The sequence below is a fragment of the Calypte anna genome, chromosome 17 (assembly GCF_003957555.1).
Source record: "Calypte anna isolate BGI_N300 chromosome 17, bCalAnn1_v1.p, whole genome shotgun sequence".
In the NCBI taxonomy this organism is placed as follows: domain Eukaryota; kingdom Metazoa; phylum Chordata; class Aves; order Apodiformes; family Trochilidae; genus Calypte; species Calypte anna.
The window spans coordinates 1,848,281-1,871,475 of record NC_044262.1 but is presented as its reverse complement, the minus strand read 5'-3'; the positions used below and the strand labels follow the sequence as shown (position 1 = coordinate 1,871,475).

At 55.7% G+C, this 23,195-nt stretch overlaps 2 protein-coding genes across 6 annotated transcripts in view; both read right to left on the bottom strand.

Moving 5' to 3' along the window:
• Positions 1-3,537, bottom strand: NRARP (NOTCH regulated ankyrin repeat protein). Its single transcript, XM_030461465.1, has one exon. The coding sequence runs from the start codon at positions 3,345-3,347 to the stop codon at positions 3,000-3,002; it is 348 nt and encodes a 115-aa protein (XP_030317325.1). The 5' UTR covers positions 3,348-3,537; the 3' UTR covers positions 1-2,999.
• A 5,972-nt stretch (positions 3,538-9,509) lies between these two features.
• EXD3 (exonuclease 3'-5' domain containing 3) overlaps positions 9,510-23,195 on the bottom strand; it is a 215,484-nt gene continuing 201,798 nt past the window's right edge. For 4 of the 5 annotated variants that reach the window (XM_030461430.1, XM_030461425.1, XM_030461427.1 and 1 more), the window contains 2 exons: positions 16,806-16,899; positions 10,276-10,702 (listed from right to left, as the gene is read on the bottom strand). In XM_030461430.1, coding sequence (XP_030317290.1) covers positions 10,380-10,702; positions 16,806-16,899 — 417 coding nt within the window. In that variant the 3' untranslated portion in view covers positions 10,276-10,379. Of the gene's footprint in view, positions 10,703-16,805; positions 16,900-23,195 lie in introns of all 5 variants that reach the window. The other variant, XM_030461428.1, reaches the window with a different exon arrangement.

Below are 23,195 nucleotides of genomic sequence, written 5' to 3'. Positions count from 1 at the left end.
TTTTTTTTTTTTATAAAAAGATCAATGAAAAATTTATTTATAAATTTCACACTCTGGGGCTACATGTCTATATCATACACTCAGGAATATGCTGTACTGTACAGACTTTATCCAGTTAGAAATGATCATATAGTGACCCACATACAGCTTCAATATAAGCCTAAAAATTCTTAACATTAATTAACATAATTAAAAAAGGTATTCGCATCTAAAGAAAAATCTACAGAAAAACTCCTTTCTGGAGCAATCTGTGCATCAGCTTCAATGTCTGCTTATTTCACTGACATTATCAATATATTCTTCTTACAAAAATAATAATAAAGATGACTGCTGGAAGGCAACCAGTCATGCACGAATGAGCCTCCCCCACCTGCCTCTTTTATTTATTTCTTGTACTCCCCGTTTTGGCGTTGGGGTCAGCAGCACGATGAGCCAACAAGGGGGGTGGGGGGGAACCCTCATTTCAATTTGAATCAATCTGCATCCCTTTTACTTCTCAGGATCAAGAGAGTCGGGGGGGGCGTGGGGGTTGCATAGAAAATTGAAACTCTAGGGACTAGGAAGGGCAGCAGCTTTTCAGTAAAATACAAAGGGATGTAAAAATACATCAACTCACAATTTCAGAGCAAACCCCCTTCCCCAGCGTACAGTTTCCCAAAAAAAATCTCAGCATGTCTAAAGCTCCAGGAGGCTGGAAAGGAACAATACTTTTCTTCAACAACTCACCCAGTATTTCACACAGGAGATTCACAGTCTCAATAGGTATTTTATAAAAATATAAATATGGGTTACATCATGTTGTTTTTACAACACTGGACACAGCTCCCTTTAGACTGGGTTTATAATCAAGATTTCTTTTTAAAAATCCATCTAGAACTTGGCTTTACAATACACTTTTTAATATCATGTCATAAATGTTATGACATTTCATTGTGGCAAATCCATTTAGTCAAAAAAAAAAAAAAAATAGTCAAAAATGTGCAACCATCTGGTAACAACGATAAAACCTCACTAGAAAAGATCTTGTTCCCACCCCATAACTATCACACAGAAGCACCATGGATGTGCTGCCATGCCCACAAAAAAGACTTCGGCCAAGCAATTCCTTGCAAATCACAGCACTAACAGTAGAAGCTTTTGACAGGGTTTTGTTTTTTTTTTTCCTTTTTCTTCTTTCAATCTGGAGCTTTTTTTTTTTAAAAAAAAAAATCATCTCAAATCGCTGAAGCAGAGAAAACCCAAACCAAACTGCAGACTAAACCATGAAAGACAAAGCAGAATATTCAGTGCAATGGGAAACCAGTCATGGCAGACTCAAGTTTTTGTGTTTGGTTTCTTGGTTTGTGTTTTTTTCCTTTCAGTTTTAAGACTAGGAAAACAAACCGAAAAAGAGCAGAATTCCCAAACCATATTTTTGAAACACCACCAGCTTAAAAAAAAAAAAAAAAAAAAAAAATCAACACAGGCTCACAATCTTCACCCACAAATATATACAGACATGATAAATAGTTAAGACACAACCCAAATAAAACCAGCAGGTAATTTTTTTTTTCTTTTCTTTTTTTTTTTTTTTTTTCTTTTTTTAATTGTAATGGTTTGGGTGCAGGGAGCAAGAGAGGAAAGAGGAGGCAGTGACACGGATGGTTTTAGTGCAGACGAGGAGAAGAGGGCTGAAAGACCAGTGGGAGAAAGGAGACTTCTGAAACTTTCCGCTTATTTCCAAATGGATGTTCTTGTGCCATAGCAATAAAAAGCAGCATTTGGGATTAAACGTGCAGTCACTTCAAAATGCGACTTCGGGTGGCTCTCTCTTCTTCCTCCCTTTCTTTTATAAAGATATATATACGCATATATACACACATATATATATATCGTATAAAAGGCGGGTGAATCTACGGACGTTAAGTGACTCGTTCTGCATTGAGAAGTGTTATCCTTATCCAAGTTTTCACCAAAAAGGTCCCAAACTTTTCAGTAGTTTTCCGGCATCTCTAGGCAGCAGAGAGCGCTCGCACCCCTTCGCTGTGCAAAAGCAAATCCTCTGCCTCTAGAGTTTCTTTTTTTTTTTTTTTTTTATTTAAAAAAAAAAGGAAAAATAATCCAGGATTTGCTAATCCCCCTTTACACACAAAACCAGAAGGATTCAATGTCTTTTCCTGGGATCTCACGCGTGCTAAATGGATTGGAGGAGCGGGTGAGGATGCAGATGTTCTTCGGACACCCAAAACTGACAAACCGAAGCAGAAAAACCCAACGCAAAATCGAACAAAAAAAAAAAAAAAAAAAAGAAACAAACAAAAAACCAAAAACCAACCAAAACCAAACCGAAAACAACAACAAAAAAGAGCAACCGGGGTGAGAAAAGCGTCTGTCATATTCCAACGGAGTCGCCTCGGGAAAAACAAACAAATAAAAAACAACAACAACAAAAAACAGTGATGGGAAAACCCTGGGAGAAGCGGAGAGGAGGAACTTTGCGTCTCCTCCTGGCCCGGGAAGGGTCTGGGGGGACGGGAGCCCCCGGGGCCGCCACCAGTCTGGCGGAGGGACCCTGGTACCCCCCGGGAAGGGTGGGAGGGGAGGCTGGGGAGATTGAAATGAAGTCGGTTCTGAGCCAGAATACTTTAAGTAGGGGGGAGCGAGGGGAGTAGGGAGGGAGGATTAAATATTAGGGGGTTGGAGGGAGAGGGGTACGGGGGAGCCCTTAAAGCATCTGACCAGATGTCAAACTGAAACCGTGAATACTGTGAGTGCAGCCGAGGTAGATGGAGGAAAAAAAAAAACAAAAACAAACCACATTACAGTAGGAAAACCACCCTTGGAAAGGGGGAAAAATAAAAAAAAAAAAAAAAAGAAAAAAAAAGGAAAAGCAGGCGAACGGCGTCGTGTTTTGCGTGGGCCCCCCAAATCTTCGCCAAATAAACCCCACGGGGGGGGCGGAAGCAGCTTTGGCGGCCGGGGGATCGCGGGAGAAGGGGGGCGGGGGGGCAGCCCCGGCATCACCGGGCCCCGGCGGAGTATTTGGCCTTGGTGATCAGGTAGAGGACGATGTCCTGGTGGCCCCCGAAGGCGGCGATGTGCAGCGCGCTCCAGCCGTCGCGGTTGGCCAGGCGGATGTCGGCGCCGAACTTCACCAGGAGCTTCACCAGCTCCAGGTTGCCGTCGATGACGGACTGGTGCAGCGCCGTCTGCCCCTCGGGCCCGAAGGAGTTGACGTTGAACTCGCAGTTCGTCATGTTCTGCAGCAGGGACTGCAGCTCCTTGGTGTTGCCCCGCCGCACCGCCTCCTGGAAGACGCGCTGGCTGGGCGGCGGCGCCGCGCACGCCGACACCTCGCTCTGGCTCATGCCGCCGCCTCACGCCCCGCCGCCCCGCATGGACGGCGACAACCGGACCGCCCGGGCATTCGGCGGCTGCTGCTCCTGCTGCTGCTGGGGCGCTACCGGCTGCCGGCCCCCGGCCCTGCAAGGCGCTGCTGCCGCTGTTACCGCCGCTCCCTCTCCCGCTGCTCCGACCCGGGCCCCTCTGGAGCGGAGCCGGCCCCGCGCCGCGCCTTTTACCCGCCCTTTTATTTGCATAACAATAGCGCAGCCGTGACGTCAGACAAGGGGGCGGGGCCGCAGCACAGCGCTCCCATTGGAACACTCGGGCAGGGAGGGGGAGGGGGGACACGCCCCCCAGAGAGCCCCTCCCCCACCCGGCACTGATTTTGGGGGGATGGGGGGGAGTGGGGGGCCCGATCCTGTCTCGTCTCAGCTCGGGGTTCCGCTGGACTCCATTCAGTCCGGCCCGGCTCCGCACGGCTCTGAGCTCCGTTCGGCTCTGACGGGCTCGGTTTGGCTCAATTCGGCTCTGCTCCGGTTTTGGCTCGGACCGGCCTGGCCCGGCCCGGCCCGGCTCTACTCGTCTCGCTGTAGCACGACCCAGCCCGGTCCAGTCCATGCGTACAGCTCTGCCCGGCTGGTCCCGCCGCGGAGTGTTCCGGCTCGGCTCGGTGCTTTGGCTGCAGGAAGGGGGCACCACAGACCCGGCGTGAGGGGCCGAGCACAGCTGGGCCAGACTGGTCCGGACCGAGCCGTGCTGGAACCGGGCTGTCCCCGTCCCCAGCCACCCCCAGGACCTCGGCTGCCCCCGCCGCCTTCCCCCATCCCCCCGGGCCGGGACCCGCAGCCCCAATCCCGGGTGGTTGGGGGTCCCCAGGGGGCGTTTTCTGGCAGAGGTTTTGGAGTGAGCACGTTGGGTTCACCCGCGGGAGGCAGGGCCCGGGACCGGACCCAGCCCTGCAGGATCCATCCCCTCTGGAGGGTGTTGCTGGGGGCTTTGGGGATCCTCCGGTGGGACTCATTTTGGGGAGTGAAGAAGCATCACCCGCCAGGTCCTGCCAGCACCAGGATGACCCAGTTGGTTATCCAGCATCGGATCCCACTGCTCACCTCATCACCAGACTCCTGGCGCGGGAGCACTGCGAGGTGTGGACACTGTGGGTGGGCAAGGAAAATGGGCAAAAAAGCACCAAAAGTAGTGCAGGAACCCAAAGCGGCACTGGAGGGGCCCTCCCTGGATCCGTTTGGCCGGTGGGAGCAAACGGTGGAGGCTGCCGGGTGGGAAGTGGGTGCTGTGCCAGAGCTCACCACGTCTGCCCAGCATTTGGCTGGCCGGGGCAGGGCAGGAGGTGAGGGAAGGGAGGAAGGAGCGTGTTGTAAAACGAGGTGACAGCAGCGGCACCCAGGGCAGCTGGCCGGCAAGCTGCTGTCACCTGGCGGTGTCAGCGTGTCCATTTGGGGATGGGAAGGGAAAAATCAGCCAACTGCTACAGTCGAGTGAGAAGGCTTGGATCAAACAGGCTGTCTGGGAGCCATCCATCGCAGGGAGGGGGGACAGTGGCCATGAGCTCTGGGCATGACTTGTTTTGTAGTGCTTCCCCATGGCTTCTCCCTGCAGCAGCCATGCCAGACTGGGGCTGGGCTCTGTTCCTTCATTAGAGGAGATGAAACCAACCTGGAGTGGGCTGTGAGGAGTCAGCAAAGTGGCTCCTGTCTCTCCTCCCATAAAGGTATCCTTTTCCAAGCCCATATCTGCAGCAAGTTTTTCTCATCCCCATCTCCATCCTTACCCCATGACCATCTTCACACTCACACACATCCCCATGCCCATCTCTGTCGCATTGTTGTCTCATCCCATGCACACCTCCCTCCATCTCCAACCCCATCCAGTCCTTATCCATCCTACCCTCATCCCCTCCTCCATATGGCCACGTCTCCATCTCCTCCCTCATGCCCATCCCATCCCAATCCCTATCCTGTCTCCATCTCCATTCCATCCCCATCCATCCCTGGCTGGTCTCCATGTCCCACCATCTACCAGTCCCATCTTTAACACCAGTGTATGGAAGCTCATCGTTCCCATGGAAAAAGGAGGATGGCAATGTGACCGTGGCCAGGGCCTTGGGGCTGTCCCAGCACAGCACTGGGCTGCAGGCACTCCCTTACTGGTGTCCTGTGTCCCCACAGCTTCTCCCAGGACATCCTCGTGCCACTGAGGTGTGGAGCCCACTCAGTGCTGTCACAGGACACTGAGTGTTTGGGGTCTACACGTAGGTGCAGGAACCCAGGTTTGCCTGAGGAACAAAGAGGAGCCACCCCCCAGGGACCCCATTCTGGGGAGGGGGGTGGTGGCTCTGCCCCACCCGTTGTGGCAGTGGGGGGACACCAGTGGCAATCCCTGCCCTCCTCTCCCCCATGTCACCTCGCTGGGGTGAGTTTTGGGGTGGGATGTGGCTGCCAGGGCTGAGCAGAGCCTGGCACTGCCAACAGCCACACCACAGCCTTGGCCACGCCAGTCTCTGACCGTTCCCCGGTACCAAACCCGGCAAAGGGAGCGGCGTGCGGGGGTTCTGCCGGAGCCGGAGGTCAGGGCTCTGCTACTGCCAGCTGGCCCCATCCTTTCCATTCCCAAGTATCCCGGCAGAGCTGTGTGTGTGCCTTGACGAGCTGTACCCTGCGAGGTGTGGAGCCGTCTCAGCGACTCGTGGGAGAGTGGGAATTGCTCACACCTCCCCGGCCCGGGGCTTGGCCAGAGTTACATCCTCGCAAGCAAATCTGCGTTTGCCAGTGACACTGGTGAGAAAAATAAAGCGCCCGGGCAGGGACCCAGCCATGCAAATGTTCAGGGCTGGCAGGTGGGGGCAGGACGCGGCCTGGGAACGGCGCCAGAGAGAGGGAAAAAAAAAAAAAAAAAAAAAAAAAAAAAAAAAAAAAAAAAAAAAAAAAGAAAAAAAAAAAAAAAGAAAAAACCCATAAACCAAAACAAGCAAAAAACCCCAAACAAACCAACAAAACAAAACAACCAATATTAAAAAAGAAAAAAAAAGGCAATTTTGAAATCCTGCGTTTTGGCTCCAGTTTGTGCCTTAGCTCCGTGAGCCGGGTCCAGTGGTTCCTACAAGGGGCTGCGGAGGGGCTGACGGTGGTTGCTGGCTCGGTGTGCCCCCCAGAACCCATACTCCCACTGGGGGATTTATCCGCTCCCTTCCGAGAAGAGGGGAGGCGGAGGGGCGAGGGGGGACCCGGCGCAGCGAACCCTGTAGCGCCGAGAGGAGCGGAACAAACTTCCCCTCCTCAAAGAGACGTGACGACTGAATTTCCGCACCCCCCTCCCCATCCCTCCCAGCTCATGAGAGAAAACCCGGCTGCCCCCGGCGTGGCCCGAGGGGCTCAGAGCCGCTCCGGTGGCGGGCGGGCTGGGCTGGGCACGTTGCAGCCCTCTCCCAAAAAAAGCCAAAGGGGCGATGCCCGTCCTGCGGGCCGGGCGGACAAACCACTGAGAGTCCAGCCACCCCCGGAGGCCTCCTTGAAGAGAGTCGGAGCGCCAGGGGGACGGAACCGGGGCAGGCGGCGAGGGGGGCGTGCCCCCACTTAATTCATTAAAATGTGTCGGAGAGCGTGGGAAAGACGAGAGCTTTTCTTCCCAGCGCAGGGACCCGGCGTGAGGCGGGACGGGAGCTCGGCCCGCCCGCTCGGCTCCCGGAGAGCGGGGAGGAAGCGAGAAGGTTTCCTCTGCCGCTGGCTCCGCCGCTTGCTTTGCCTGCCGGCTTTTTGGCAAAGCCCTTCTGCCCGAGGCCGCGGGGAGACACGGGCTTGGTTTGGCTTGGTTTGGCCTGGCCTGGCCTGGCTTGGCCTGGCTTGGTTTGGCCTGGCTTGGTTTGGCCTGGCTTGGCTTGACTTGGCTTGGCTTGACTTGGCTTGGCTTGACTTGGCTTGGCTTGACTTGGCTTGACTTGGCTTCGCCTGGCTTGGTTTGGCCTGGCTTGGCTTGGTTTGGCTTGGTTTGGCTTGTCCAACGCCGTCTCCCCAGCCATGGGGATGGGGGATGAGAGGGGAGCCCAGGCAGAGCCGGGGGCTGCAGCTGCTCTGTGGGAATGGTGTCCCCTGTGAGGATTCATCTTTGGGTAGGGGGAGAGGGGAGTCCTTGTCCCAGGGGTTCCTTTTGGCAAAGCAGCAGTGGGGAAGGGGTTCCTGGGGGGGCTGAGGGGAAAAACCTTTCTCTGCACTGCCCCAGAGCAGCCCCACTTGCAGCGAAGGGCCATGAGACCAGTGTCACATCTTCCCATGCAGGTAACGTGGACATGTCACACACCGTGAGCACTCAGCAGCACTTAAGCCTTTCCTGGGGGGCTGGGACCTGCCAGTCCCGAGGCAAGAGCTGGGGTCTGCAGGAGAAACCTTGTGCTGCGAGGACGCGTGTGCGGGTGTCTCCTGTCCTCTGCAGGGAGAAGGCACCACAAGCGGAGCTCTCTTGGGCAATGTGGGGTTATAGGAAGGCTCCAGGCATCCCCCATCCTCCTGGAACACCCACACCACGGCAGCCACCCCAGGAATGCAGGGTGGGAAATGCCACTTTGCACAAATGCCACCGAGGATGCTGCTCTGTGTGTTTGTTCCCTCCCTCCCAGCCTGTGACAAACAGGATTTAAAAACCCGAGTGAGAGTCAAGCAGAGTCACAGCCCTACGCGTGGTCATTGTCCTCAGAGGAACAAAGGCAGGGGCATCCCTGATGCTCAGCCCCAGCCTGGGGGACCCTGAGTTGCAGCATAGCAATTGTGAGGGGTTGAGCTGTCTCTCTGCATCTTGTCCTTTAATCGTCCCAGTGCCTTTATCCTGCTGGAAATGCTGCAGGTGTTCTGATGTTCAGACCCTGAATGTAACCTACAGCCTTCATACCTGACCATTGTTCGGGCAAAAGGCCACCCACTGGGACACCCCTAAAGGTGGAGAGCTGCTCCTGCCCTGTGCCCATGTCTCCCAGGACACACGGTCCCCAGGGCCACTCATTTGGCTGCTGCATGATCAGGGAAATGGGGACTTCCCTATGGTCAAGGCAGTCTGGTGGGGTGACATGGCCATAACCCCTTGCTGGACACACCTGGTGAGCACTAGAAGCCCCCATATTGTCAGGCTGCTGGGAAGGGTTGGATCCTGAGGTATTTCCCAGGGAGCAAACATCCTTCCGATGCCAACCTCGTTCCTCACGTGGCACCGACACCTCTCTCCTCTCCTGCCCCCGGCAAGGGGCCAGCAGAAATGACCCCCAGCCCGTGGGAGCAGCGTTTCTGCCATGTGGGGTGGCACAAGGGCCTGAGCCTGCAGTCAGATTCTGGGTCAGTGCCCAGAATCCTGCTGGGTTGTTTGAAAATGGCAGCCAAGCAACTGGGAGCACGATCAGAGCATCTGGCTGGAAGAGCTGCTCCGTGTCAAGGCTGGGCAGCAGGACAGCCCTCACCCTCCTCCTCTCCTTCTCTCCTCACCAGCTGCCTCGGGGTCCCACCGGCCGTAGTTCAAGGCACAAAGTCACACCAGGGAAAACCGAGCTGATTTCTCTAAGCAAGTCAAATATGCAGCAAGGTTTCCTCTCCAGATTACAGGAGGAAGGAAGTTTGGTCGGAAGGGGATGGGGATAAGGTGGGGGAGAAGGGAGGGAAGCACATTCCTGCCTGGTGAGGAACAATGTTGACATATTCATTTGTAAACTAATGCTGGCCTGAGTGCCAAACACCTTGTCCCCATCAAACTCTGAAGGATGTGCCAGGAGCACACAAGGCGAGGAGAGGAGCCCGCCCGATATCCAGTGCAGGGTGTGATTTCTCAAGGCTGAGAGATGCAGCTCATTCAGTCTGGTGTGATAAAAACCAAGATAAAACTCCTTCCTGGTGCCATTTTATCACAGGGTCCCCTCCACGATCACCCAGAGCAGGGCAGGGGCAGGAGCTGAGTGCAGGTGAAGTGACCTGGGGGTCAAAGTGCTCTGGGGTGGGCAGCCCACCGGAGCTGACAGCCCTGTAGAGCCCCACCAAGGCACCACCAAATGGCTCTGTAAACCACCAAGGGCTCATTACTGCCCTAATAAATGTTAAACATATAGTATGGCACAGACAGTGGGGTTTTAAAAGTGTTTTTAAAATTATTTTTAAAAGTAGACAGATAGGGAAACAGTATTAGAGGCTGATTAAAAAGCTGGTTTAATTCCCTTTGATGTGTATCCACCATTCAAGAGTGGACAATTTATGACTTCCTGGATACTGCTCAAGGCCAGTCCAGTGTGGAGTTTGATGCTGTCTGTGTCTATGACTGGAGATGACCTTGCTGTACAGATCTCACCTTGGCATCACCTCCTGTGGAGAGCTGAAAGAGGTGAGAGGTGCTGTGCAGGCTGTCAGTCCCTGCCCCAACCCCAGGAGCTGGATGAGACCCTTTGGGAGCCATTTCATGCCATGCCCACAGGTACACAGGAACTTCCAGAGTCTCCCCTGAGTCTTCTCCTAAACCAAGTCCCGGGGTGATGAGCCTACCCCAGTGCAGCTGATGGCTGTAAGCACCAGAGCTCACAGATTGAAGGAGATGGAAGGCAGATAAAGGCCTAGAAGTGACCAGGAGATGACACAGGATTCAACACTGGAAGCAGAGATGCTCCGTCCCCCTTGGAGGGAGGTTGGGTGCTGCTGTTGGGGATGCAGCTCCCAGCTCCATAGCATGAGGGACCCAGCAGAGGGGCAGGAGACAAGGGGTCAGCACTGGTCAGGCTGGTCTTCTGGAGAGCTCTGCCCTACTCCTGCCATATCCAGCCTGGGAGAGGCAGGAATAAAACAAATGGGCCATTTCCCAACCACCTCTGATTTAATGATCTCATAGAGGCCACGTATCCTTGGGGTGTCACAAGCCATGAGTGTAAATGTGACTGTCCCCCCCCCCAGCCCCCAAAACAAGAGCCCCTTCCAGCCTCACACGAGAAACCTCCACCCTGAATCTGATCAGGTTCACCAGGGAACATGTTCCCTGTGGTCCCCACTGCACTGTGGAGGCATCTCCAGCCCCAGTGTCCCCACTCAGCTCAGCTCATAGATACCCTGCTTGTCCCCAGCAGGGACAAGGACATCATGAAACTGGGAGACGACGTGTCCAAAGTGGGATCCTTCCCAAAACACCTTCCCACAGTGGGAGCAGCAGTAGAAGTCAGTGAGCCCAGCTCTGTCCAGGACCCCAGGGGGGATGCTGTCAACCTGCAGGACTGTCCCCTCTGCCACCACCACAGACCCCCCTGGCTGCTCCTCCTGCTCCCTGTGCCGGGTGTCACTGGGCTGGGCTGTGTCACAGGCTGGCATGGTGGCATCATGGCTCCAGCTGGGCTCCACAAACCTCACCAGGCAACCTGTGGGGAGAGGAGATGGCAGATAAATCATCAGCTGCTGGTGTGATGAGTGAGTCTGAGCTCAGCCAAGTGAATGACCCTTGTGAGGGCCCTGTCATTCCCACAGGGAGTCCAGGCTCTGCCCTGCATCCCTGGGCAGGAGGCAAGGGGTCCTGCAGGGTCAGTACAGCCTGGGCTGGTGTTCTGGACATGCAGGGACTGGACCACTGAGGAGAATAACTGTGGGAATGTGCCTCCAAGCACTGGAACCACAGACTCCCTGCAAAACCCTGGGCTACCACTTGTTTTTCTACAGTTTATAACACAGACATAAATCTACCTTTCTTCCCCTTCTCTATCTATGGTGCCTGCTCTCGAGCACCAGAACTCGGGATCTGCCCCTAGGATCCTGACAGGAGGGACCTGCACCTTGGCTTGGACTTTGAGATCCAGCCATAATCAAAATGACACTGACAGATGCCACGTGGACACCCTTCCCCATCACTGAAACCCCCCAAAAATTTCCCCAGCCCAACACTGCTGCACCAAATCCTGCCAGGACCAGGGCAGGGACACGGGATGCTCCCACAGGAATCCTGGGCAATTTGCTCTCCCTTTCGACACGCTCCATCAGCCACCCTGCTGCTGGGGGGCAAAGCCAACTGCAGACCCCCTCCTTCTCTGCGAGGGGGAGGAGAAACCTCCAGCTCCCCCAAATACCCCCTGGGCTTGTGAGAAAAAAAGCAGACAGGGAGGAAAAGTTCATCCATTAAATGGGGAGAGAAAGGCTGTGATGGTCACCCAGGAGTTCTGCCTCTTGCTTGCACCAGCCCCCTCCTAATTGTGACTCTTCAAAGGGTTGAAAATGCTACATCACTTCAAAGTGACCATTTTTGAATAAGAGCTTGTAAAACCCCTTTCTCCCCCTCCCATCAAATTCTTTTCCAGGGCTTTTGAAGATGCCTGCGCTCCCCTGGCCACCGCGGTAAAAGGGCCACCAGGCGCCAGGCACAGGGTGCCAGCCGGGCACACAGTGGGAACTGTGCTGGGAAAAGGTCAGATCCCAAAGTAAAAAAAGGTTTTCCTAGGGGAAAGTGGGAATTTTTTCAAGGAATTTTTTTTTTCTTTTTTTTTTTTCTCCTCCTGGAGATGGGCAGAGCCGTCCCCGGCATGGCCGCTGATCCCTTGGGGCTGCAGCCCGGCTCACCAGGATGCTGTGCACCACAGGATACCCTAGAGAGGGAGTAAAAGGCATGTGAGGGGTGTGTGGGGCCCAGCACATCGTTCCTGGATGCCAGGATTTTTTCAGCTCCAAGCTTCCAGAGCTCTGCTGACACCAAAGGCTGGATTCCCACCACATCTCTGCGGAAGAGAAATGAAAGCAGTTCCTTACCAAATCAATTAGAAACACCCCTTGGGAACTAATAATCCCATTATAAAACATCTTGGAAATAAAAAGCCCTTTTGCTGCTCGCTCACCTCTTCCCCTCACCCAGGTCACCTTGGGGATGATGGAGCCCTGCAGCTCCTCAGCACCCTGGGGACCAGCACCCACACGTGCCACAGACAGCAAGGATTGTCCCCATCCCCTGGTGCTGTCCCTGACCTGGCAGCCTGAGATTATCCCCTGACCCCTTCCTGCCCTCCATACAAGCCATGGCCATACCCTGCCCTCACACGTGCTGCACATCACATCTCCAGCTCCTGCTCCCCCAGGGGAATTAATATCCCATGGGAACAGCACAAATGTTGCTGTTCCCACCCATGGACACGTCCTCCCAGTGAGTGCTGCCATGCCCAACATGGGAAGGAGATTCTGTGGGACTCCAGTTCTGCTTATTTCTGCACCAGCTTCCTCTCTGGGCTAAGCAAGGCCACCTTCAGTGGTGGGACCTCACCCCTGCAGCCCAGGAAATGTCATTGCCCCCCTGCAGCAGCCAAAGTCACCACCCCAGAGCTTGGCTGGCAGCCCAGGAGGGATCCCCTTCCTTCAGCTTCCAGCACTGAGATGGTGTGGAAGATCCCTGTCAAAGCTACATCTCATGCTTTGGGGTCCTTACGTGGTTCCTGGTGCCCAAAGACCCACAGCACCTTCACCCCAGAGGACACAGAGCCAGGGGTGTGAGCCCCAGGGGCACAGCAGCACCTGAGGTCCCCGTGGCTGCGGGGGTGACACACGAGTCCTGGAGGGAACCATTGCAGCAAAGAGGATGTGGTGGGCAAGGGATCTTGTGCCAAAGACCTCGGGGAAGGCAGAGCCAGGCCAGGAGCCACAGCTCTATGTGTGTGAGGTCCTGCCTGCGATGGGGGCTGAGCCCAGCAGGGGGCATGGGGGGCATGTGGGGCACGGAAGGGGCTGCTGACAGTGGGCAAGGGGACCTGCACCCTCCCCTTCCCACAGAGAGGGAACTGCAAGGGTCATACTGAAGGGACACCTTGGTGGTGACATCAGTGGCCTGCAGTCCTTACAGCCCGTTCTGTCAGCTGCAACGCAGAAGTCGGTGTTACTGGGACCCCCCAGTGCAGGACAGGGGGCACAGGAGGGCCTGGGAAGCTGGGACAGAGCAGGATCAGGGCCATCTATCCTCCCCTGAACCCTTCCCAGACCGCTGATTAGGCTGGAAAGCCTCCATCCCCATGTGCATGAGCCCCGGGCATCCTCCAGGGATCACTGCTGGGGAACCATCAGGTAACCCCAATTCCCTGGGGGGTGCCAGGTACTTCTGAACAAAATCCGGCCCCCAGGGCTCCGTTTCTATCCCAGGTCCCTCTGTGTCACCCCAGCTAAGACCCAAAGGCTTGGGGCAAGGAGCTGGGTGCGTGTTCCAGCCGGGGACCTGGCACCGTCCCCGCGGGAACCGCAGCCTCTTGGCCCCGGTGCTCCCCCCGCACCCGCTCTCAGGATCGTCCCTAATGAGGCAATTAACGCCGGGGTGTTTGGGAGGGAAGCGCGGATCCCAAAGGCTTTGCACAAGGCTGCAAGCAGCCCTGGGAGCATTCTTGGAGTACAAAGGTGCCTGGGAAACCTTGCTGCGGTGAGAGATGGAACCCGATAAGAGGAGTTACAAGCCTGAGAAAAGCACTCGATTGCAGGGCGCTGAAGATCCCCGGTTATCTTTTCCTCCTCGATAAAACAGATAAGCAAAGGACAAAGGACCCGGGGTTGTGCAACCTGGGCTGCGGCAGCCCGGCCACGTTCTTGAGAGGTTCCCAGGGCGGAGGAGGAGGAGGAGGAGGGAGGATAAGCTCAAGGCAAGAGGCACCTCCAGTTGCCATCATGTCCATGATGAGCCCTCCAGATGCCCACGGGCTGCCCAGGGCTCATCCTGCTCTGTTGGGATGTGACTTTGGAGGAGCAGATGGGCAGTGAGGATCATGCTGGTCTCGAGTACCAGTTTTTGGCTGGTCAGGGAGGGTGCTACCCCTGCCTGGTGCTGCCCCCCTGAGCACCCTCTGCCACTCTGCCTGCTCCTTCACCTCTCTCTAGCCCAGAGTGGAGGCTCCAGCATGCCCACTCATTTTCACATTTTGCAGATGTCATTAGGGTGATTTTTGGATTAAAGGAGCCTTTTCTGTTTGGTGAATCCTAACCAGACCAAATGTGCTTCCTGTGCCTTTCCCAGGGACAGAATTCCATTGTACAGAGCATCCCCCAAGCACCGGGGCCTGTGCCAGCTGTTTTTACCACACTGAGTAAGCTAGAAGCCAGCCAGAGGAGAGCCTGTGACACATCCCATCCCCCTGGGTGTTTTGGGAGGCCTCCAGGGTGATCATGGATTGCCCATGCCACGTGGTGACCCCGCAGAGCTGCTGCCTCCCTCTGCTCCATCCCCTGCCAGCTCCAGGCATCTGATGCTTAGAGCATCCCCCTGGGAAAAAGAGATCCCATAGGGCAAAAGCTGTCCAGGCTTGAAACTATTTCCAGCACTTCCATCAAAGCCCTCATGCAGGGAAAATGCAGCTGTGTCAGGGAAAATGTTCCTTAGAACCTGGGAAAGTCCTAGGTGCAAGTTGGACTGAGCTATTATAGGATGAATAAGTTGCTTTTCATCACTTGGAAGCCCTGCCATAAAAAATATGGGACCCAAACCGAGCAGGACTGGCCCAAGTTTTGCAGCCAAAACACAAGCAGCCCCAGGCTGCCTGCAGACAGACCCTGGCACTCAGGGTCCTCTGAGTTTACATCAAGGGTTGGTCAGGCAGGGTCTGACCCCTGATATCTGCCCCAGTAGCTGCAGCTCCCACCTGCAGGTGAGGCTCCCCAGAGGAGGCAGCCTCTTTGCCTGGAGGCAGGAGCAGGGAAAGGGCATTTTCTTGCTAAGCAGCAGCATCTGGCCATGGTCCTGGGAGTTCATCCATGCGTGGTGGCAGGGGTGAGGTGGCACAGCCAGGGCTCGGGCCATGGAGCAGGGACCAGGTCTGGTGTGGGTGAGCAGCTGGAGGCTGTGGGTACCAGACTCCCACTCCATGCTCTGTGCCACAGCCCTTGCCACCAGCCCCCTCCAGAAGGAAAATGTGAAGGAAATCAGGGAATGACTGAGATTTTCCTTAGTAACCCACTTTTCTGGCTGCACATCCCATCCCATCCCATCCCATCCCATCCCATCCCATCCCATCCCATCCCTGTCCCCCCAGGACACTGTTGTCAAACTCTTCCGTTGTGTCTCTTCCACAAAACTTGACCTCAGTTCAGACATCCTGGGGACAACCGAGCTGGGGACAACATGCTCATGCTTTTAATCCCAGTAGCCCCCAGCAGAATCTGAATAGAAACAGAAACTCTAGGGTGACTGGAGCCTGGGGGGGAACAGGGGACCCCCTGTAAAGTGCCCTGGGGTTTTCACTTTGGGTCAGGTGCCACCTGCCCAAGAATCACAACTTCTCTTCTATTTTACGTCTCCATTGCAGCAAAACACCAGCACTCCAAGGATGTTGTGACACTTTGGGTCCCTGATGGCTCTGTGTTGGAGGATTCCCCCAGGTGAGGTCACACCTGACATGGTTGGTGTGGGTCTCCCACCAGGGCCAGCAGACAGGGTCCTCCTCCCAGGGACCTCCCCAGGGACACAGGGGACCCAGCAGGAGGCTGTATGGCATGGTGGGGACATAAGGTGTTGCAGACATGGTTTAAAGGGGGGGTATAAAGGGTATAAAGGATAGAGGAAGGGTGTCCTTGAAAAGTCTGTGCAGAGGAGCAGCATTGTGTGAGACCCCTCCCCAGCTCCATCATCCCTGTCCTGAAGGGGGAAGGGCAAACTGCTCACATGGTGGCTGAACACAATTCACAGCATTTCTATTTCCCATACTCCCAAACTGGCTGAACAGGCCTGGCTGGTCCCTGGGTACACACACACTGAGTGCCCTCACCAGAGGAACCGCTGGGGAGGATGCCCGGGACCTGGGGAAGCACAGCACTCCCAGCCTGCTGGCACCATGGGAAAAGCCACCCCACCACGTCCCTCATCCCCAAAGCCACATGTGTGATTCCCAGCAAAGCCACAGCCGGCCAGGAATGCCTGGCAGCCACTGCTTCACACTGCTCTCCCCTCACAAACAGATGGGGAAACTGAGGCACGGCGAGCAACGTGGTGAGCAGCAATGAGTGCAGGTGAGAAAGGCTCCACCAGCAGCACCAGCCAGAGGCATTTGGAAGCCCATGTGAGTTTTCCAAGTCAGGTGTTGGTGACCTTAGGCTCTCACTTAAGCCACTGCTGGTTTGTCACCAAACCACCCCAGGCTGGGCACCCATGGATGGCATAGGACAGCACGGGGCAGAGGGCTGGGAACTGTGCTCGGTGTGCACAAGCTCAACTGTGCATGAAGGGAGCTGGAAGAGCTCTGGCTGGTCCATAGAATCCCAGACTGGTTTGGGATCATGTTCCAAACCCCTGCCATGGGCAGGGACACCTTCCACAGCCCAGGGTGCTCCAAGTCCCATCCAACCTTCAACACTGCCAGGGATGGGGCAGCCACAGCTTCTGGAGGCAATCTGGGCCAGGATCTCACCACCAGGTTGGTGTCAGGGAACCTCATTCCCCCTCTGAGACCCCAAGCCTGGGTGGGACAGTCCCAGGGCAGCAAGGGTCAGTACATCAGTCCTTGCCATCACTGCCCATCCACTTACCTGAGCCACTGCCACCCTGTGCCAGCCTGCTGTCCTCCACCAGCTGCTTCATCCTCTCCCTGGGGATCTTTAGGTACCTGTCACAGTTGCACACCTGGAAAAATGAGAGGAGGAGGTTGGTGAGATGGTGACCCTGCTCCCTGGGCAGCTCCTGCCTGCCTGGAGCACCCTGCAGCCTCAGTCACACATCAGAGCAGTGGGCAAGGTCTGTCACACTGAGAGGGGGTGGCAGAATTGCACCCAACACAAATCTGAGGGTTCACCAGCCACAAGAAGCTCCTTGGCAGTGGCACCCCAGCTTTAGGGTGCTCAGCTGCATCTTCATGCTAGGCTGCTAGCTCTGCTGCCCACCCCTGGCCTTCCTCCCTCTCCAGCTCTACACAATGCCAGGAAAGACCAGGAACTGAGACCAGGAACCCAAAGCCTGAGCCATAGCTTCATCACTTGTTTGTTGTCTCTTGTCTCACAGAAGGAGGATGGATGTGGACCCCAGGACAGGCTGGGAGCTTGGCTGGCTCTGCTCAGCCCAGCTCTGCCACAGCACCAGGAGCACCAAACCTCATCTTCTACCCCAGCTTGGGTTTGACAAAATGCACCACAGGCTCCTGGTCCTTGGGGAGCCAAACCCCTCAAGGAGCTCCCCAAACCCCACCACTGAGGAGCATCCAGAGCCTGGGGCTGAGCACAGGGTGCAGGAAGCAGCCAAAGGCACTTACCCAGAAGCCATGGGCCCTAAATCTCCCCGGAGGCATCGCTCTGACAGCTTCATCCTCCCACCCCCTGCTGGGATGGGAGCTGGGTGCTGGGATGTGCCAGAACACCTTTCATCAGCTGTTTGTTTTTAGCGGCTGTTTTCTGCTTGCGGAGCATTTTAAGCACACTGCACACCCAAGCCAAGCAGGGAGAGAGGTGCAGAACCTCACCGACCAGAACAAATTCCCTGCCTGGGGCTTTGCTCCAAAGCCTGTTGAAACCAGAAAGGTTTTTCCAGCAGCTGAGAGGGCACTGGCGGCGCCTCTGTGGGTTTGTGGTGTGCATGCTGGAGCAGCCCTGGGTTCATGGTGAGGTGCAGTGATGCCCCCTTCTTCCCATAAAGCTGCCTGAAGGAGGACAGGGGCAGGATGATTTGTCTGAGAAGGAGCTCAGCAGAGTGTCCCAGCTCTGCCCTGCAGCAGCAGCAGGAGGTTATTTCCACAGCAGTATCCACAAACTCCCCACCCACTCCTGTTTGGCCACAGGATGCCTGAGCTGGGGTCTGAAGCTCCAGCCCCAGGGAGCAGAAGCACAGACAGACAGAGGGATGGACAAGGTGTGAGCTTGAAAGCACTCCAGTGATGTGTCAGCTGCTGCATCAGGTTTGAACAGGAGGTTTGCAGCAATTCCCTGTTTGCAGACATGCAGCCATCAGGGACCTCAAACTCATCCAGATGTGGGGCAGAGCTCTGTGTGCTGCTCCAGCTCCCCAGCCCAGCTCCCTGCTCATGCTGGGCACAAGCCACAGGCACTGATGCCACAGGGGCTGAGTGTGCCCTCCCTGCCCTGAGCATGGCACAGCTCCCTCACTCCCACGCTCAAGCCCTGGTACCCGGGGCAAGGAGGCAGGGTGAAACCCCAAGAGAGAAGGAAGATGATCTTATTTGAGTGCAGATGAATTTCTGGAGAGCTGGATGAACAGCTGGAGTTACCTGATCAGGAAGCCCCTTGGGTGCTCAATGCCAGCCTCATGTGAGTGAGGGGCACACTGCAATGGTGATGCCATGGGATCTGCTCTCCTCAAGCCTCAGCTGGATGGAATGACCAGAGGTGGGGCTCCCTGGCTCCTTTTCACACCTTTGCCTCCCTCAGCCCCACATTGGCTCAGCTGAGCCTGGAGCAGCAACCCTGCATCAGCTGGGTCAGATCCATCCCTAAAAAAGGCTGAGAAGGGAAGAGGAGCACAGCTGGATCCAGGGCTGAGCAGGGAAGGAGATAAATGGGCTCCTTTTCTCAGGGCATATGCCACCCCCAGCAGTGGGACAGACCCCAATGCTGCTGCCCTCCTGTGCTCTGGCCCCTGCCAGCTCTGATGGCAGCTGGTGCTGATGCCACAGGACAGGACAGTCCCCCCGAGGACATCCCAGGCTGCACAGGCTGGACCTGGAGCCGTGGGCTGGGGAAAAATTCTCTACTCTAAAATTCAGCATCATTGTAAACTAGAGGCAATCCACTCCCTGGGCTGGGGATGCCCCAGCAGCCTGAGAGAAGCCCAGTGTTTCCCACTTGCCCAGGGCTGCCAGACACTTGCCACAAGGCTCCGAGCCCCATGCCATCTCCTCTGCTTCCCCAAAACACAGGGTGGGCTCAGGAGCCACTTAGCAGCAGCACCAATTAGCTGTAATAAAAAATTGCAATTAATTTTTTTTAATGCCCTGCCAAAATGAGGCAGAAGAGATGAAGTGAGCAGGGCAGTCTGCCACTTGGACAGACTGAGTGGCTGCTGTGCACGGGCTGGTGGTGGCCCTGAGCTCAGTGCTGGGACATGGCTCCCCACACCTTCTGCATCTCAGTGTCACTCCCCCAGGGTGTGGAACAGGTTTTTGCATGGATCTTGCTTTTGTTTCAAGGACAGGGAAGTGGGAAGCCTCTCTTCTGGGGAAGGGATAGGTTTTTTCCTCCTTGGGAAGGTTTGGTTTCCCCAGGATAAGTCCCAGCCACCACCAAGTGGGGCAGATGTAAGGACAAAAATCTTGGTGGTGGTCAAAGAGCAGGAGATGGTGGCACCCAGGAGTGGAGTCACCGTGAGCAGGAGTGATAAACCAAGAGTGAAAAGTTCATCTTCTCTCCTATACCACCTGAGGGTCTCCCCAGCCCCTGTGCCCAGCTCAGGGGGCAGCTTCTGCCTCCCAGCCCAGCCCAGCCCTGGGGACGAGGAGCCGCAGGGTCTCCATCCCTGCCTGTCCATGTGTTTGGAGTGACAGTGGGGCCATGGGGGAGAGAAGGGGTGAGTTCACCTTGGGAAGAGGGTCCGGGCAGCCGCAGCCTCCTCATCCCCCCAGCCCAGTGCCACCCGTGGTCCCATCGCCCAGGGGTGTCCCCGTGGGCGCGGGCTGGCAGCGGGTGCACCTTGGCGGAGAAGCAGCTCTGCCTTTCTCACGCTGGGGCAGCCCATGCCAGCACACGCTTAGTCACTGGTAAATCCCAGCCGAGATCTGCTCTGCCCTCTGTGAAATGGCTCTTGGCTGCACCCCCGCTGAAGCAATCCCGGTGCTCGGGAGCCATGGCGGCTCCAAGTTCCCACGGCACCCCGGCTGCCGGGCCCCGTGTGAATCAGCCCCTGGCAGGAGGGTGCTGGGTGCCCCCACACAGCCCGTGCACAGCCCCGCTCCCAGCCCTGCTCCCAGACCCTGGATCTGCAGGAGGGATGGGCCAGGAGCGGGCTCTCAGGGTAGGGGGACAGCTGTGACATCCCCCCTGACTCCCTGGGCTCCACTCGATGAGACCACATCAAGGATGAGGATGAGGTCTGACCCATCCCAGATGAAGCTGAGCTCCCTCTCTGTCATTCCCCTCTCCCAGCATGATGGGGACATGGGTATTCTGACCAAAGTGCTGCATCCCAGGACCAGGGGCACTGGTCACCCCTGCAGCCATGCAGCCCTGCCCCAGGACATCCTCCACAGCCAGAGGAAGGCTCTGCAGCCTGGCCTGCTCTGGGATGTCACCACTGAGAGCTGTGACACAGAGAATAGGAGTGATGCCAGAGGATTGGGACATGATGTCATGTCCTGCTGTGATGTCATGGCAGGAGAGCTGGCATGGATCTCATGCTGTGGTCCCTGAGCTGCTTCTCCCTGTCCCCAGAAACTGTCTAGCAGGAAACTGTCAGGCAGTGGGGTTCTCCAAGCCTGTGGCCAAGGAGGACACGGCAGGTGAAATGTCTTTTTGCAATGCTGGCAGCCCATCTGATGCCTTGTTTTTGTTTAGGATGATCTCTGCCTCTCCCAGCCCTCCTGGGTGAGGATTTCACCAGCAGTGACGCACAAACCTCTCAAGACTTGAGGGACTGGATGCTACAGCCTGGAGCTCCAGGGCCATCTCAGCATCCCATCCCCTATCAGGGCCTCCACCCAGCTCCCACCCAGGAAGCTGAGAAGCTTGAGGAAAACTCAGGTTCAGCAGAGAACAGGAACAGCCCTTCTGGGACTCCAAAAGGGTCTCAGGAGCTGGTGTAAGCTTGGCTGAAGATGGCTGCATGAGCTCACCTGGAGGTCCATAGCCTGGTGCCCAACACGTGTGGAAGATGAGGAGTTCAGACAGCCATAGAGTCAGCTTTGCTGCTTCCTTTAAAACCCCTGAAAGCTGCATCCCAAAGCCTTGGTGATGCTGAGCTCTGCACAGAGGAGCCATCCCCAGAAGGGGCCTGAGGCTCACGGGGCTCCTTCCACCTGCCCTGCTGACAAACGTCACTGAGGGATCTCCTTGGCAGGAGTTTTACTGGTGAGACACAACCCTCTGCCTGGAGAGCTGCTGGCTTGGGAAATCCTCAGTGTCTCAAAACCAGCCACAAAGGACAACAGTGCTCGGTGTGAACTCTTTGGGTCACCTCAGGGCAGCTCACGTCAGGACAATTCCCTGGGTGTCTTCTGCTCACCACGTCCCAGGACTGCTCAGCAGCCACCTGCAGTGATGGCTCTTTTCCTACTCACCGCCTACCCTCTTCCCTTCCTTTCTTTCCCTCTCTCTCAGATGGATATCACCTGGTGAAAGGGCTGCTCCTCCGGATGAAGGTTGCAACTCTCATTTTGGTTGTGTAACCACAGTCCCTGAGCATCCAAGAGTTTCTTTCAGGGACTTACTGAGACTGGAAACTTCCCTGGAATGGGCATGCAGGATGCTCGGGCTCAGCTATCTCCTCTGGCTGCCCACATGCCAAGCCCAGGTGTTACAGGCAGGTCTGATTCCAGCAGAAGTCCTGCAGGGAGCACCCAGAAAGGAGGGAGATGCTGAGAAGAACAGTGGAAGAAACCCAGGTACCAAATTCCAAACACAAGACAGGAGCTGATCACGCTCATCTGCCCACGTGTAGATTTTCACACGCTCTTCCCAAGTCTCCAGCTCCTCCTTCCTGCACTCACAGCTTTGACCTTCAGACACTCTCCTCTTCCTCCAACAACACTGTGGGATGGATTCCTTGAAGTCCTTGCACAAAAAGCAGAACCAATTCAACCTGGCAGAGCTCCCCACACCCTGTGAGGTGCAAAGGCCAGGCCTGGGGTGAGCTGAGCCCCTGGGACGGCTGCACCTCCAAGGGAACTTTCAGAAAGCATCTGGCCCTTCCCCTTTATGCCAAGAACTTTTCTCATTGATCTTCTTATCACTGAGAACCATAAAGATATACATTGCTGCTCTTGTGAAAGGTCCAACATTTGTCCTTGGTACCAGCAAACCCACTCAAGCAGCAGGTGGGATGTATGGCTGTGTTTGCCTGGTCCTTTCAAGGAGAAGTGGCTCTTGGTGCACATAAAAACCTGGTGTGGCCACCAAACCCTGGGCAGCCCTGTCTGCCACCAACACAGTGAGAAGATGGACTGTGATGGTTGCAATCCAGGCATCTGCCACCAGCTCTGCCTGAGCAGTGAGCAGCAGTATTTTTATGGCCAAGGTGCTGCTGGGGGGAACACAGGGCTGCGGGTGGGTTTCTGGCACCAGACAGGGGAATCTTGGTTCACAAAGGGGGAAGGGCTCTGTTTATTGAATCATTAACATCACTTCCCTCATCACCAGCCAGGTACTCTGAGAGGTCTCTTAGGCAAGTGCTGACCTAGCCCAACCCTGCTAAGCTGGTAAGATGACATGGGATCCCATGCCAGCCTGGGACGGCGTTCCCACTGCTTTCTCTGCTCCCGCTTTGCTATTAGTCATCCGTTTCTGGAAGGTTTCTCATGCATAATAAAGTGTTTCACCACTTGCACAAGCCAGCTCTTCTCATCAGGAGTGACCCGCTGCATTTCCCAACACCTTCCCTAGGCAAGTCCTTCCGACTGCCACGAACGCAGCGCTAAAAAAATGAAGTTTTCTATCCCCCTCGGAGGCAAAAGGTGTGGGAAATCGAACAGATAAGAATGCCTTTAATTAGTATCATTTGCATAAGCCCTGGGAAAGGCTCACCTGACAGCTAGAAGGGCCTGGCTTGTCTGGGAGCACCCGGGCCTGAAAGAGGCAGATTGGGGAAGGTGCTCAGGTTGGGGACATAGCAAAGCCCAAGGGTCAGAGCTGGTGGAGCCCCAGAGGGTCTCCAACTGGATCCTTTTTTGGGCACCCCAGCTCTTGGCTCCTTTTTGGGGCAACCTAGTTCCCACTGCTCTCAATGGGAGATGCTCCCTTGTCCATTTTCACCCACCAGTTCTCAGC

What these genes read in the sequence shown, in the direction of transcription:
- NRARP (XM_030461465.1), bottom strand. Translation starts at nt 3,347, where the DNA reads ATGAGCCAGAGCGAGGTGTCGGCGTGCGCGGCGCCGCCGCCCAGCCAG.